Source organism: Sardina pilchardus, chromosome 21 (genome assembly GCF_963854185.1).
Source record: "Sardina pilchardus chromosome 21, fSarPil1.1, whole genome shotgun sequence".
In the NCBI taxonomy this organism is placed as follows: Eukaryota; Metazoa; Chordata; class Actinopteri; order Clupeiformes; family Clupeidae; genus Sardina; species Sardina pilchardus.
Window position 1 is genome coordinate 16,130,126 of NC_085014.1, and position 16,399 is coordinate 16,146,524.

At 43.2% G+C, this 16,399-nt stretch overlaps 2 protein-coding genes across 5 annotated transcripts in view; one reads left to right on the top strand and one right to left on the bottom strand.

Annotated features, from left to right (window-relative positions):
* Window positions 1-14,473, bottom strand: slc30a9 (solute carrier family 30 member 9). 3 transcript variants are annotated; one of them, XM_062525179.1, is made up of 21 exons: window positions 14,372-14,473; window positions 13,709-13,993; window positions 12,569-12,712; window positions 12,158-12,370; window positions 11,983-12,006; window positions 11,851-11,898; window positions 11,574-11,673; window positions 11,023-11,115; window positions 10,603-10,685; window positions 10,270-10,328; window positions 9,713-9,780; window positions 7,642-7,744; window positions 7,440-7,495; window positions 6,726-6,861; window positions 6,564-6,603; window positions 6,313-6,384; window positions 5,796-5,903; window positions 5,300-5,465; window positions 4,869-4,998; window positions 3,553-3,666; window positions 1-2,420 (listed from the first exon to the last, which is right to left on the bottom strand). In XM_062525179.1, exons 3-21 carry the CDS (start codon window positions 12,675-12,677, stop codon window positions 2,376-2,378), a joined length of 1,767 nt encoding a protein of 588 aa, XP_062381163.1. In that variant the 5' UTR covers window positions 12,678-12,712; window positions 13,709-13,993; window positions 14,372-14,473; the 3' UTR covers window positions 1-2,375. The 3 variants fall into 3 exon arrangements, with proteins under 3 accessions (XP_062381163.1, XP_062381161.1, XP_062381162.1); XM_062525177.1 differs by having other exon boundaries at window positions 12,554-12,712; XM_062525178.1 differs by lacking the exon at window positions 14,372-14,473 and having other exon boundaries at window positions 12,554-12,712; window positions 13,709-14,000.
* f8 (coagulation factor VIII, procoagulant component) overlaps window positions 13,912-16,399 on the top strand; it is a 20,924-nt gene continuing 18,436 nt past the window's right edge. The window contains exons 1-3 of one of the 2 annotated variants that reach the window (XM_062525174.1): window positions 13,912-14,062; window positions 15,248-15,615; window positions 16,225-16,313. In XM_062525174.1, coding sequence (XP_062381158.1) covers window positions 15,461-15,615; window positions 16,225-16,313 — 244 coding nt within the window. In that variant the 5' untranslated portion in view covers window positions 13,912-14,062; window positions 15,248-15,460. Of the gene's footprint in view, window positions 14,063-15,239; window positions 15,616-16,224; window positions 16,314-16,399 lie in introns of those variants that run through there. The other variant, XM_062525175.1, reaches the window with a different exon arrangement.

The following is a 16,399-nucleotide window of genomic DNA, read 5'->3' on the forward strand; positions in this document are numbered from 1 at the left end:
TGCAGTTTAATAAATTAATTGCAATTTATTCAATCATCTTCTGCAACAGTTACACTGATCCAAACCAAGAGAAATCTTTGACAATGTTGATAAACATCTTTAAAAATATATGTACTATAGTTTATGACCTCCTTGAACAAAACAATATCAGCCCACCACTAAGGCAGGAAGGGTTTGCATCCTTCAGTTCAGGATGTCCACACACACCCAAACCTATCTGCTCACAATCATGTTTAATTTCTACCTCACTGCAGACCGAGGGCCTATACGAGTTACTTGTAAGTTTGGGTTTTATATATACAAAAACCAAGTGAATGCATATTTGACTGTCACAGAGTGGGTTTGTTGCGTTACATGGTTATTATAGTCTACAATGGGTTGACTAAGCATATCTATTTTTTTTTTTCACAGACCATATAATGATCAATACACAGAATGCAGCTAAAGTGTACACTGCCTTAGTATACACAGTGATTTTTTTTGTTTGTTTTTTTGTCCAAAGATTTGCTTGTTTGTTACTGAATATGAGGTCTGATATTCAACATGATGAGAGATAGGACTGAGACCTTGAAACTGACAAAACCCAGCAGAAATTTACAACGGGCCATAGAAACACTTATTTTGGTGGCAGGCAGGAGTTCGAAACGTTTCGAACAGCAGGAACCCTACCCTACACAGCAATCAGCAGCCGCCTCATACAACGCTCTCCGTGAAGCCATCGCCATTAGAACCGACAGATGAATGCTGACAAATAACTTAATCTACGCCAAAACACCACTGTTAGCGAGGACAGGAAGTCTTAAATAGTAAAAGGTAGCTTAGTAAGAAATATGACTGACTGTAGTGAATGGACCCTGTGAAATGGTTAAATGTTTGGAGATATTAATGTCAGGCATACATGAGGTCACTTAGTACATTTTAGATGAAGGTTCAGCAGTCTGAAATTGCAGTTGAATGGAGAAGTTCTCATAGTAACTGAACAGTAATCTGTGTTAATGAAGGGTACCGTAATATTAGGTTACAAACAACCTGCTATATAAATTCCAATTTCTTTTTTTGTTTTTCTTCAGTTGTAATCTTTGGATTTTTACATTTTGTGTACATGAAGATATTTGGCTGTGGATGACATCACTAATACCGCAAGACTCACTTGGAAGTCTTGAAGAATGTCATGCACAGAGTTAACAACATTTCAAGTGCTTTTTACAAGAGCTGTTACTTCTCTCTTTTCCACAGAAACCTAAACAATGAACATTTAAAAGCCTTCTTCTTTCTTTTTAAAAGGAAAAAAATAATATTACCCTAGTCCTTGGTTTTAACTACATCACTACTGCTGTAATTAATTGGTGATAACTTTAGTCCCAACCTTTCTTTACAATAATTTGGTGGGGCTAACTTGTTTTGTATCAAAACCCATTCATTATGACACAGAATGAAATTTATGATTTCCTATACGCTTTCCTAATGTTCCTAATATGTTTTTCGAGAGCATTGATGAAGCTCCACATACATTGGTTGCTTATTTCATGTCCCGTTCAGCTACAGCAGAGCTCATCACACCCATACACTGTAACAGAGCGGAGACCCCTAGTGAACAGGGATGAGGTGAGCGAGAGTCTGTGGCAACAAGTGCTCTGGTTGTTTGTGTTTGTTTGTTTCTTTCTTTCTTTCAAGTGCTTACGAGTCTGAGGACATGATTCCAGTGTGGACCTGCCTGATTCACATTAACGGCCAAACCAGAGCCTAAACTGAAACTCAAGTGCATTCGTAGATCTTTCTCTGCAGCAGACTGGCAGGTGGAATCAGTATCCAACACTGTTGGATATTCTCAAGTATGTCTCCACAACCACATGCTGACTGCTCACCACACACACACACACACACACACACACACACACACACACACACACACACACAGCATGTATGCAAGGCGCGCGCACGCACACACCCACGTTCACACACGCACTCACACACTCACACACACTCTCTCTGTTACCCTAGACACAAGAGGTGGCCTGAGGATGCACATTCAGATGTTGAGCTGATTGTCACGTGACCCTTGCTTGACAATGGCAGAGGAAAATAACGGCGGAAAACAAAACAAAAATAAAACTGAATAAAAAAGAAACCCTCTCCTGAAGCTTGTCACTAGAACTTAGGGAATATGTTGAATGATACAGCACAGTAAGACTTCATCAGATGAGGTGGTTAGGGGGAGATGGGGGGGGGGGGGAGCACCTGCCTTTTAGTCCTCATCTCCCGCTGATTCCTTCACTCTTGTCTTTCTCTCTCTCCTCTTCCTCCTCTCTCTTTCTCTCTCTCTTTCTTTCTGGTTGCCTATATATAGGGTGTTCTCCGCCTGCCAAAAGTGAGAGTTATAGGATCTCCAAATCCACGTGCCGCACCTCCGGGTTCCGTTGCTGTGGGGTGAACAAGGGCAATGTCAGTATGGGATGACAACACTGGCCCCCTAAATAGCTCATATTCCCCAAAATGGCTGCCAGTGGGGGATGATACATGGAGTTCTCTACGTCAGATGATTAAAACCGCCTCATGACATTTATATATGCTGATAAACAAGGGCTACTAAGTACACACTAACGGGACTGTCATATGCTGTGTGTGGCGCGTGTATGTGTGTGTGTGTGGGAGTGTAGACGACATTTAAAACCATTAACTGTATAGCCAAAAATGAAATATATTGACTGTGGTGTTGGTATTATATTCTGGGTGGGGCACTTCTGAGCTCTGTTGGCAAACTAAAATTTCAACCTCTCTTAACCAGCAATCGGTAAACACGCGCATCCTAGCACGCCAATTACTTTGCCATTTGTACAGAGCATTCAGAGAGGACTCCTATGACGGCTTAATCTGTCAGACAGTAGAAGTGTCACTCCTGCCTTCAACATTTTTAAAAAACATACACATGCAAACAGAGTCACATCATCCTATTGGAGTGTACAATAAAGTTGTCGAACGTGTCCATGTCAACAGGTTCACTAAAGGCCCAAAATCTTACACACCATTTACAGTCACCATTTACAGTCTGTCAAACCTGTGATGGAGAAGCACCAGAGCACTGGACAGTGTGTGTGAGAGTTTGAGAGAACAGTGTGTGTGACAGAAAGTGTGAGTGAGTGTGTGAGGGTGTGTAAGAGTTTGAGAGAGTGAGTATGTGTGTGTGAGAGTTTGTGAGCTTCAGTGTGAGTTTGTTAGAGCAAGTGTGAGTGTATGTGTGTGAGAGTTTGTGAGAGCGAGAGTTTGTGAGTATATGAGTGTGTGTGTGTGTGTGTGTGACAGTTTGTGAGAGTGAGCGGAGAGAGTTTGTGAGTGTGTGTGCGTTTGTGAGAGTGAGTAAGAGTGAGTGTGAATGTGCGAGTTTGTGAGTGTGTGTGAAAGTTTGTGTGAATGTGTGTGTGAGAGTTTGTAAGAGCGACTCTGAGTTTGTAAAGAATTAGTGTGTGAGAGTTTGTGTGTATGTGTGAGTGTACAGTATTTGTGTGTGTGAGACAGAGCAAGTGTGCATGTGTGTGAGGGTGTGCGAGCCTCCACCTTAAGCTCCTTCTCCAGGCGGTCCACCTCAGCTCCGAGTGTGTCGATGATATTCTCCCCATGCTTCAGCATGAAGTTTTCTAGCTCCTCTGGGGTCTTCACCTGCTGAATATCCTACACACACACACACACACACACGTCAAATCCAAACACTAAGAGCACGTTCTCATAACTCACTGCTAAGTGCTAAGCTAACCACGGTTCGGCCTATGGCCTTCTTCAGATCGCAGAAGCATGACAGGTCCTACAATGCTCTGAACATGTAGCGATCCAGTAACAAAATATTTGTGAATAGACTGTAGTCATTCAGTTTATTTCTTCAAAAGGTTTAAAGGGATAATCCGGAGTGAAATGCACTTTAGATCAATTTTTCGGACTATTGGGAGTAAATACGTTGAGTTGACACCAAAATCATGTCATTCGGATGTATTTTGAGAAAGTTCGAGTTCACCGTTTTTAGCCAAAACTCGTTAGCCTGTAAGTGACCGGGGCAGGTCCTTTCGCCACTACAAAACGCTATTTTTATACCTCTTCTACTGTTCCAAACAACACTACACTTACGTGGTAGTGAGTAGAGGGTCCCTAAAGTCAAACCGAAGTATCCCCACGTCTTTATGTGGTCGGATAGAGAGTCCAGAATGAATTTAATCGAGTCAGTACCTTTCCGGAAATGTCGGTGCTGCAGCTGACAACGCTATAACAACACTTTATTAACATTTCCGGAAAGGTACGGACTCGGTTAAATTCATTCTGGACTCTCTATCCGACCACATAAAGACGTGGGGATACTTCGGTTTGGCTTTAGGGATCCTCTACTCACTACCACGTAAGCGTAGTGTTGTTTGGAACAGTAGAAGAGGTATAAAAATAGCGTTTTGTAGTGGCGAAATGACATGCCCGAGTCACCTCCAGGCTAACGAGTTTTGGCTAAAAACGGTGAGCTCAAACTTTCTCAAAATACATCCGAATGACATGATTTTGGTGTCAACTCAACGTATTTACTCCCAATATTCCGAAAAATTGATCTAAAGTGCATTTCACTCCGGATTATCCCTTTAACCAATGTTTTTCATCAGATACATTTGGACTAGGGTCACAGCTTTATCACATTACCACATTAATCCAGATTTCATTTGAACATCAGAGTCGGGGCACTAAATACTTAAGCTTGGATGTGACCGTAACCAAACTAAAGAGTGAATCACAAACAGATCAGATCAGTCTTTCATGCTTCAGGAGCTTTAGCGAACAAAACATCAACACATGGCTAAACAGTACGATCTCTCCCAAGGGCTATTTGTTTTCCTCCTCCTTACATTCAAGATCTGGTCGATGTCCTGCTTCTCCAAGTAGGACCGTGTCACCACCCGCCCGTCAAAGTCCACCTCCGCTTTGAAACGCACTTTGCTTAGGCCTATGTCGGTGGCCTTCACGTCGTGAATCGCCCTGTAAATGGCGCCGTGAGAGGAAAAACAGGAACAGAGAGAGAGAAAAAAGGATCTAAAATGGCGGTTCAGGCTCAATTACGTATTGCTAATGACACATCTACAAAGTGTACAAGTAGAGGACACTTGTTTCTAACTGTCATTACTCAACACATCCTCGGAGTAGTACAAATTCTGGGGACCACAGTACTTCACTCTGGCTTTTGAGGTGTGGATTTGATTAGATTCCACGGTGTGTTTTCCTAAACGCAAACCACAGGCTTTTACTGGAGCAACACACACACGCCGCTGCGGGGACTGACCTTACTGCGGGGTCGTTCTCCAAGAACTCGGTGAGCTTCTGCACGTGCTCAGCCTGGATGGAGCGCCCCAGCAGGGCCTCGGTGTTGGTGTAGATGAGGAACGCCGACACGGCGCCCAGCAAGGTGCCCACGCCCAGAGACCCCAGACTGTCGTAGTACGGATTACCTGAGGCAAGAACCGACACACACGGACAACATTTGTCATGTCTATAGCCATGGTAACGATACGGACAACAGTGCTGCAAGACTTCAGTATGTACAGAATTAGTAGTTTGCCTATAGCACCCTCTGCTGGTAGAGATACTGACTGACAGGTAAAAATACAGTTGATTCAACCAGCAATAAGCCATTTAGACATCTGCTCCATTGTTCACAGATCCAGTGTAACCTTATAAGAACAAGAATATCTAACTGCAAACAGCTCATTAACGAGTCATTAACACTTTTTTTCTGGCATACGTTTTGCACGCAATGAAAACCCATTTTGATGTTCTACCTGTGAGGGAGGTCAGACCCATGCAGCTGGCGGCCATTATCACTCCAATCACAGCGGCCGCGTCCTCTAATAACACCACATTAGTGCTGGGGTCGCGGCTCTGCATCACTGAAGAAAACAAAAACAAAAACAACATATATACAGTCATTTCCTGTGCATTAGCTGCATTGTGTATAAGCCGCAGGGCTGTGTTTTATGCAACTTAAAAGAAACAAAACCATATTAATACAATATTAACAGTCCCCGAGTATCAACCTCATAACGGAAGAAATTGTGCAAAATCGTTGTATAAGCCGCGGCTAATAGTCGAGAAATTACAGTATTTCAGTAACCGTCGCACACGCACAAATTTCCCTTCTATACTTCCCAAGCTGCTACATACACCTCACTGAGCAAACATTTACAATTTGTTCGCTGTTACTAATGTGACAAGTTCAATCAAAGACTTGATTGAGACTCGACTGCGTACATGCCGACGGCAAACGCGTTCTAACGAGAGACGCCGACAGACACCCACCGTACTCGTAGAAGGAGACTTGCTGCTGCTGTGCACTCTTTTTGATCTCGTTGATGGCAACCAGGAGCGTCGCTGGGGGCAAAAAGAGACCAAAAAAAGATTCAATTATTCTGCCACGCTACTCCACATGAAAGAATAAATATCACTGGCAAAAAATGCACACACCAGGAAGAAGAAGAAGAAAAAAAAAGAGAAGAATCATGCAGTGAGATAAAAAAAAAAAAACGCCAACGGCCAAATTGTCAACCTACCTCCTTCAGAAACGAGGGATCCTGCCAAAATGCAGTACGCCTAGGGGGCCGAGAGGTAGAACGAGAGAAAGATTAGGCATTTGCCAGCAATAACATTTGTGCTCTTAACCCATAGCAGGAGGCCCGGGCAGCGTGATAAGAGTGTGGCATATGGCGTCTTACCCAAAGGAGGGACTCGATTGGCTGCGGATGCAGGAGGCCCATGATGCCGTGGTACCAGGACAGGCCGGCGCCCATCATGAAAATGCCCACGCCGCTGATAAGGGAGGCGATGTAACGCATGTTGGAGAACCCATACCTGTGTGTGTGTATTTGTGCGTGTGTGTGTGTGTGTGTGCGTGTGTGTATGCGTGTGTGTGTTGGGGGCGGGGGGAATGAGAAACACAAAAACAGTGGAACTTGAGCACAGCATGATTTCAACAACCAGATTCAGATGCACTTGTTTAATCTCAGCATCAGACTGCGGGATTTCAAAGCCGTGTCAGGGATCAGACATGGCAAAGCACTGCAAGATGTATTCAATTCAAATCAAAGCTAACGTGAAACTCGGTGTCAGCTCCACATGGCCAGCACAACCTTGTTCTGAGTAACTACTTCTGAGGAGATGGGATGCAGAGTTCCCCATCATGCAGACTCAGCTGATCTAGCACTTCAGAGGAACCTCACCACTACCAGATCTGCTGCATCATAATGTCATCTGTGGCAGAATACAAATAGGAGGAATCTGTATCTGTAGTCTAGACGGTTAGACGGTCGTCGGTTGATTCACAAATGGTCACTCTGTACAGTCTAAGAAAAACATATCCCTGCCAACTGGTGTGTGTATGTGTGTGTGCGTGCCCGTGCGTGTGTGTGTGTGTGTGCCACGGCTCTTACGGGTGGACAGCGTCGGGATTCCTCACGGACTGACTGATGCCAATGGCTAAGAGAGCCTGTGTAAGGATGACAGAATGAATGGAGAGGAGAGGAGGAGTGGGAGGGAGAGCAATTAACATGGTTAATGGAGAGATTATGACTGACAGCTTCCTTTCTTTTGTATTAAGCAAACACGTTACTGCTAAGGGTGGGCAGGACTGACCTGATTTGCTGTGTCGGCCAATGAGTGAATGGCTTCGGAGAACATACTGGCTGATCCAGTGTACACCCACGCAAGCAGCTTGAAGAAAAAGTTCAGTCCATTTCTGTGTGTGAGGGAGAGAGAGAGAGCAAGAGCGAGATGAATGAACAGCAAAGCACACACCCCACATGATTTATCATCAAACATTATCAACCATCAATTATCAATTTCAAAATTGAGATCCAAGGACTCTGCACAGTAAGGTGACACACCAACCAGTCTGAAGTTGGGCTAAAACAGAGGTCGACAAATTTACCGAACCGCAAACAATTTGTCCACCCCTGCTGTGCATCAAGAGAAAATATACATCAAGAGGAAAGTATCTTGGCAACTGTTTGACACCAGAGGTAAAAAATGCATTCATAGGTGTGTGTGTGTGTGTGTGCGTGTGTGTGCTTATTTCCTATCGACACATGCTGGAAAATAGAATCTATTCTTGTCAACCAGTGACCCAGAAGAATGTGGATTTTCTGTGAAATAAGCCGCATGCTCGGGGAACCAAGGTAACAAAACAGAACGTTCTGGCAGGTAATGAGATATTCCAGAGGTCACAATGAAAGGTGAGAGCCATTATGTGTGGCCACAGCAGCCATTGGAGAGCTGTAGTTCTAACAGCGACCCAGAATCAATGCAAGCAATGTACCCCTGAGATCAGGTCATGGGTAAGACATGGAGAAAGAATCCTCAAGAGAGACTAGCAACTGTAGTGATGTAGGCGATAATACACCGCCATTATGTCTTTTGCTCAACTATTTCCGTTTCCACTGTACTCATGCTTGGTAATATGCCATGATTCAGCAGCGTAGGGGGGATGTTGCGGCTACTTCTGGTTTTGAGACAACTCGATGAAAACAAACGCATGGACAACTGATTTGGTTCAAGAAAGGCACAGAGTATTCAAGAATGGCACCATTTAGTCGGGTCATTTCTCCGTGAGCCACCTGGTAGTTTATAGGGGCACCCACTCACTCGGTCCAGCTGTGGTCAACTTCAGACTGTGACACTTTGCCATTTAATCTATCTCATCAGAATAGATATATGAAATCTTCAATGAACAAAATAATACAACCATATGATTTTGAGAATTAGATCAATCTACCTTATTATTCTGAATGAGAGCATACAGAATGGATTCATCATCTGGGTTCTGTGCACTAGCCTATTAGAAGTTGGCAAACCGGTTTCGCGTTTGACTGGTACAACTGTAGCACTCCTCTTCAGGTGCTTGATGACAGCGATGTCAGAGAGCAGGAAACTGGTTTGCCGACGTCAAGTTGACTCAACTCAGCTAGTACACAGAGCCCATAGGTGCTATGAGAATAGCATGTACTATAAGCGAGTACACACTGCTCCAACACCAGAGGCTAACCATACAGACAGGCTGTGGTACAGTACGTCTTAAGGGCTGGACTGTGCTGGACCGGACTGCCTGTGTCTCATGTTTGAACTTCCTGTGGTCCATTAGGAGTCAAGTGTGAATGGGCAGGGTGTGGATGACAGGCCGTGCCTCATGTGACCATACACACATCACATGCCCACTAAACTCAATCACTTTAATCTAATAGCCAGCAGGCCCCCGCCAACCATAACGTCCCATGCCGCCACAGACCACACACCGGCAGAGTTAACTTCAGAACTCATATACGCAGAACACATACTGTACACGCAGAGCACATAAACGCAGAACACACACATGCAGAATACTGTACAGGCAGAATGCATACACGCAAAACACACACAGACAGAACCCATACACAGAGAACACACATCTTGAGGCGTATGTCTACTTTATAATGAGCCAACCAAACTCTAACTTGGCTAACCAATACATCCAATAGAAAGGCATATACATTCATCTCAATTGACCAACCAGGCTCTAATTTGGCCAAGAAATACACCATTAAGAAAAGTACACCAACTGAAGAGCATTTCACATCAAAAACAAATTGTACACTTAAGAGGTAAGTGTATGGTTCATATTGTATACACATGATAGAAAACAGAATCTAGCTAATGTAAATTTGAGACTTACATGCATATAGCTACCATAACCACCTTCCCTGGCCCCTGTAGAAATGTGGCTCTCTTGCCTGATCGAGGCTAGAAGAAAAACAAAACAATTTCAGACCAATACCATGTGCACAAAGAAAACATTAATGCATCCTATTTTTAGTCATGGCCCTGTCCAAATTAGCATTATGCAACATCATGATGGACTTTTTGCTTTCTGTATGTCAAACAAACACTGTGGGTGTGTCCAGAGCCACACTAGAGTGGCTTATGATGATAATGATGTTTATGTCACTCTAATGACCACAACATATCCTGCTCTGTAGTACAGTATACTGGCCAATGCGGCTTATATGTGGGAAATTACTGTAACTCTACTCAGAAGGAGTAAACATACAGTATGCTTTGTATTCTAGTACACTAAAACAACTATTGGCCATTATACAATGACGGGATATTATCATGAACAATCAATGTCCTTGAGTATCTCACAAATGATCATTCACCTCTGCATGGAGGCTGATCTGACCTTTGGCAGCTCTTGAGCAGCAGGTCAGTTCATAGCAGTCCCAGGCTTACCTTAGTGTTGCCCCAGAAGTCCTTATATTCCTTTAACAGCTGCTGATTTCTGAAGATATCTGGAAGAAGGATGGCACAAAAAAATGAACAATAAAACCCAGCTATGGGTCAGCTATTTACATTGATAACAAGGAGCGGATGACTTCTAGTCCGTAGTCTTGGGGTAAGGTCCATTGTTTAGATTCTGCGTGGTTACTTTGCCCCGTACACCACGTGTAGATAATAATTAATGGGCTGGAGTAGAGGTACACTGAATTGAATGGGTACGTGAGATCATTTCAGAGGAATCTGTTAAAGCTGAAAGTAGACAAGAAAAGAAGTTTGGGTGCATACTCTCTTGGTACTCTTGCTCAATTTCTTTCCGCAGATTTCGTTCTCGGGCAAGAGCCTCAGGACTGCCCCACACATCCAGAGCTCTGACAGAAAAGGACACAAAGAATTTGTCAAAGATTAGTTCATTCAAACATATTTATTCGGTGTACATGCAACTTATGAGATAATAGGAAGGCAAATCAGTGTAATTGTAATTTATTTATCTCATAAGGAACAGTGCACAAAAAACCTTATGTAAAAATGAGAGATGCTTTGTGCCATATTATAGCAAACATTACTAATTTCAGCCATAGTTCCTGGGCATGTGGGTGGAACAATACAAATAAAATACTGACAAAGACAGTAGACGGTCTCTTAGTAAGATCTGAAGACATTAGTAGTTTGCATTAACAGATGAAAGTGTATAAATGAAGTATATACTTTGCCTCCACATCTGAGCGCAGAAAGACTGTAAAAGCCTCTGTGTCGTCGTGTGGACTCCGGCGACGGATTTTCCGTAGCTGTTCCAGGTCACTAGAGAAGAACAAGAGGTCACGGTCTTGAATTCACAACCAGACACAACAAGAGCAACCGTCTAGTCAGAGCACAGCGCTGAGAACTTCTACTTTAGAACTGAATTGCTTCTCTTCCCTTTCTATTCCAGATCCAGTTACATAATACGCACACTGTTGATCACTATTACACATCAAAATTCAATCAACAAACATAATAGAAGAAAAATAAGCTCTACTCAAAGGACAAAGAGCTTTCCCAGATTTGAACTGCTCCTCTACACTTTTGACAGCTTCATGGGATTCGCTTCTGAGGTTACACTGCCGTTTTAGTCACATAACAAAACACACTACACCAACAAGAACCAAAACATGAAATAACACACCCCTGCCACATTACTAGCTGGATAAACACATATATCTCCAGTGTCACATAGAAATATGAATCATCACGGCCTTCGTTAGATATTCTGTATGTACCTGGGCTTCAGACAGAACTCATTCATGGCTCTGACGGCGGTGATGAAGTTGTTCTGGGTGTACTTAGTCCCATACTCCCTCTTCTTCAGGACGGCTCGGACTGAGAACACACATCGCGGTCAAAAAAAAGAAGAAGCTTTAAATTGAGTCCTTCTCCATGTATGATAAACTGGACCTAAGTGTCAACAGGCCAAACACTCATTACCATCTACTTACACAGACATATGTACATCCACAAATTATAGACTTAAGCAATACAGCATGATCTCTGAGTTACCTTTTACTTGGATAGCCTCTGCTTTGGTCAGTCCTTGGGGTTTAGCATCTGAAATGATGAATGGGTTACTGCTTGTGTTTCTGAGCAAGGTGAACAGTCAGTGACAAAGGGGATAAATACACAAAAACTTACCAGCGCCATCTTTTGAAGATGTGCCTGAGGAGAACATAAAAACACTTATGCAAGTGCTGTTTTTTGCTTGTGATATGTAGCAATGACAGAAGGAAAGCATCTTGAATTTCCCCTTGGGGATCAATAAAGTATCTATCTATCTATCTATCTATCTATCTATCTATCTATCTATTACCTTCAGGAGACGGCTGTGATCCTGCTGTCGCCGCTGCCGCTGCTGCCACTATCTTCTCTGCTGTGACAGGGGGGTCAGTTGATGACACAGGAGGTCCGTCTTTACCGCTGCCCGTCGTTGAATAGTACTGGACTTGTGCCCAGGCAAATGGTGACACTCGGCAGTCAGGAAAGCTGAGCCACACATTTTGTAGCCTGGTACCATTTTGCCAACCTGAACAGAGAACAGCAATATGGTTTTGGTCTGAATTACCAGAATAGGCTACAAGAGACAAAATACTATCCAAGTCCAGGTCAAGCACAACCAATCATCAGTTAACATACCAATAACAAAGATGAAACATGACATGATGATACAGAGTAATGCAAAATTGGTTATGAAAATAGGGCAACATACCCAAGAATTGCTCACCATAGCAAGGGCGGGCCAGTCTGGGGGGCCATTGTGACAGGGGGGCTCGTTGATGCAGGTAAACCCTGCAGAAGACTTGCCATGGTCTGTGGGCTAAGCCGGGGAACATCCTTGCTTTGGCAAGGCTCGGGAAAACGTTGGAACCTGCGGTGTAAGCACAGCACAGGAGCGAAAATGTCTTAGCGTTGAATTAGTTGAAGAGTTAATGTCCATACACTTGATCTTACACGTCAACCTAACAACAAACAAACTGAAACAATAGAACCATCAACTATCCAGCGACAAACCAGGCAACTATTCTATGAGAAACGACAGAGAAAGCATCATGCACGTCATGCCTGCATGTCATGTGCACATCCTTAACAGGAATTCTTCTAGATACGATAGCCATGCTAAGCTAATGTCTTTCATTCGGATATGCTGGCTATGTCAACGGGCCCCCCACACTTTTACCCCACACACAAGCCGTTTGAGGTCATAGCGTCTGTGGAAATACGTTGGGGCTGAAATGTCCAATTTGCGGTGTGGAATTTATGGCAATGTCCAGAAGCTAAGTGTTAACAAAGTTTTGATCAAGGCAGAGACTTGATACTTAACAAACTGTAATGCCGTCCATAACTAGCTTACAGTAAATGATTGGACTGAAATAACAAGACAGTCATTACGAATGACAAGGCATTATTAATGACGTTGACCATCAATTTTGCAAGCTGGCATTCGCCACAGCGAGCTCTGAGACTCATTGAATTTATAAATTAACGTTAGCGAGTTTGTCTACCTATGGAGTGATAGCTAGCTAATGTAACGTTACGCCGGTGCGTCAAGACATTTCTTAATAGTTGACGTTAACGTTAGTTAACACTAATGTAATCTTACAGGAGTTCTCACAATGAAGCTATCCCCCATAGCAAGTGTAGAATACCTAAATGACTTAGGTTGTTAATACTGGAATATAGAATCTATTTTACTGACATTCAACAGTAAAATAATCAGGTTACCAGCTAAGGCTATTGACGTTAGCCAAGTTAGCAAGCTTGGCAGCTAGTTGGCTGAATACGTTCACATTAATCTCTACATTCACATATAATTGTTAGACATGTACGTGCAAATATAAACAACCACCCGGTACAACAGTCCTACCTTTTTGTGTTGATTTTTATTCGGCATATCTCAGTCCATTTCTACTTTTGACCACCTTGCTAACTGCTAACTAGCTAACCACTGCAGCCGTATCAGCATCAGCCATACAAAAACATTGAAGGTATAACAAGTCTCGTATCGCGAGAAAACGTCCACTCTAGGGTGTGTTCAAGAACCTGTGGGTTGCGCCGTTCTATGCGGCCCAGTGGCTAGGATGCAGGCTGTCAGAGCGGTCACTGTCCGTTCTGCAAGTGCAAACTCTGGTGTTCATAAACAGTCGTGGATCTGTAAATGAAAATAAAACTCAGTGTCTCAGAACGAGCCATACCATCACAGCCTGCTTTAGAAACAGAGGTGAGTTGATTGCAGATGAGTTCAAATGTCAACAACCTGTTAAGGCCTGTAACCTAATTCGTAAGTCTTGTGTGTTTTGTTAAAATGCAGAGATAAATAAAAACATGTGACGAAATAACATTTTGAAATTAATACAGGCCTATGTAGCACAACATGAGATTATCCAAAATGCGCGTTTTGGCCTAATTAACCAAGGAAGACAAGTTCACATGTAGGCCTAACTAACTCTTCTGTTATTTAGCCTAGGCTACTGTATGAAAAAAAATAGATTCAAATTCGTAATTCTGACATGGGACACTGGATCTGCACCTTGAACCAGCTGTAGCCTAGTATGCCCCCTCTGCTAGCCCACTAAGGTCCCTGATGAGTGTCAACTTATCGGCCTTCCAAGAGGTCACGTCACAGGCAGGAATGATAGGCAAAAAGAGAGGATGTACAGATAGTTTATTTTGCAGTTCACAGTGTCAGGTCGACCCCAGACTTTGCTCTGTTGCTCAGTGAGATAATTAATAGGCCACTTATTATGTGTGTTCTAATGTTCAAGCATTATATGTACATATTCATAGTGACATTTTCACAGTATTTACTCAATAAATAGCTTTACTGGCTTTTAACATGGTGCTTGTCGAAAAATAAAACCATAGCCTATAGATTGGATTTTGAATGTAATTGCTTAGAGCTTCCACAAGGAGGCAGAAAAACATTACTGTGGACACAGATGTATCTGCGCAAACAGGAACTATAGGGATATGGTCCTGGGGCATATTCTTCATAACCTGAAGATGCAGCCGACGCCCCCATTTGTATTTCATTCTGAATAGATTTTATATTTCCGTCCAGTTTTTCCCATTTCAGCGTTTCTGAGAACTGACTGGGGAACAGGATGTGTTCGGGACCACATCTTGGAAAGTACCCTCTGGGGCAAAACAAGCTTCTACAATTGTGGAATGTGTGCGCTGATAAAACTATACCCCCCCCCCCCTTCCTTCCTTTTACTTTCTTGGCCCAAACTCTATCCCTCACTTAACCCTCCCATACGGCCCCCCACCTCCTCCACCCCTCTTTACTTTCGCTCCATTTCTCATTCTGTTTATCCTCTTTTCTCACATTACATCAGCTCCCCCTATCTGTGCTGTCTTCTTTCGTTTGTGACTTCCTTCTCTGTACTTCCCTTTTTTCCTACAGGGCACCTCTTTCTCTTTCTTTCTCTCTCTCTCTCCCACTCATTATCATCCACCACCTCCGCCACCTCCGACTCACCATGAACACACCCCTCACCCCCACCCCAGGCCGTGTGGTGGAGAAGCCTTTAAATTCCTGCCACAGTGACCTCGGGCCCAGAACAGACAGCGGCAGCCTGAGGAGACCGATCAAAAAGCTGTGAAGAGGCAGACTGAGATGAAGGGGAAGATGCTGTTGCTGTCCATGCTACTCTCGCTGGGCGCGGTGGGGCAGTCCTGGGCTCGCACCTGGGAGTACTCCATTGCTGCCGTGGAGACGACCTGGAACTACCTGGACTCACCTGGGAGCACGGACGTGGCCTCTAGACAAAGGTAGCAGTAGCAAGGGAAGTGTTCTGATGCGGCAGGCTCCGTTTACTTTCATCCAAAGTGCAAAACTGGATGTAGTACAATGCAGAGTTTGTGAAGTTTTTCTCATGGAATAGACATTTGGTATGGCGGTATGAGCATGTGGTTTTGATATAAGTGATACAACAATAATGTCTTGAAATGGGTAGTACTGTGCGCAGTTTTAGGCAGATTTGAAGCAATGCTGTAAAATGAGGATGCTTTCAAAATGGCATTTCTCACAATAGTTTTTAATTAGTAACTGCCTCAATTTTTTATTTATTTTTTTCAAAAAGAATGTTTGGAAATCTAAATGGAATATTTCCTGTAGACACTTTGTTAAAGAGGACTGAGGATAACTGCATTGAATGACAAAACATTTGCCCTGTACTGTATGTATGTATGTATGGTAGAGAATATTTTTCATTTCAGCATTGTATACATCCAAATTCCAAATTCTGCATCATGCACCATTCATGTTGTCATTCTGAGTGAAGGCAGATAAGAGTATTAATGAGCCATTCTGTGCCAGTTCAAAGTAATGAGTGTTTTTTCCCTCTGTTTTTGATCTCTAATCCTGTTTGCTTCTTCCAGACCTGACATCCCAAAATATAACAAGGCCATTTATAATGAATACACGGACTCCACCTTTACAACACAGAAATCAAAGCCTCCTTGGGCCGGTCAGTATGACATTACACTATACTGTAGTGAGCAATAACATCGTGGTCTAAAGTAGAATTTTTTAGATACACTTTTCAGCATGTCA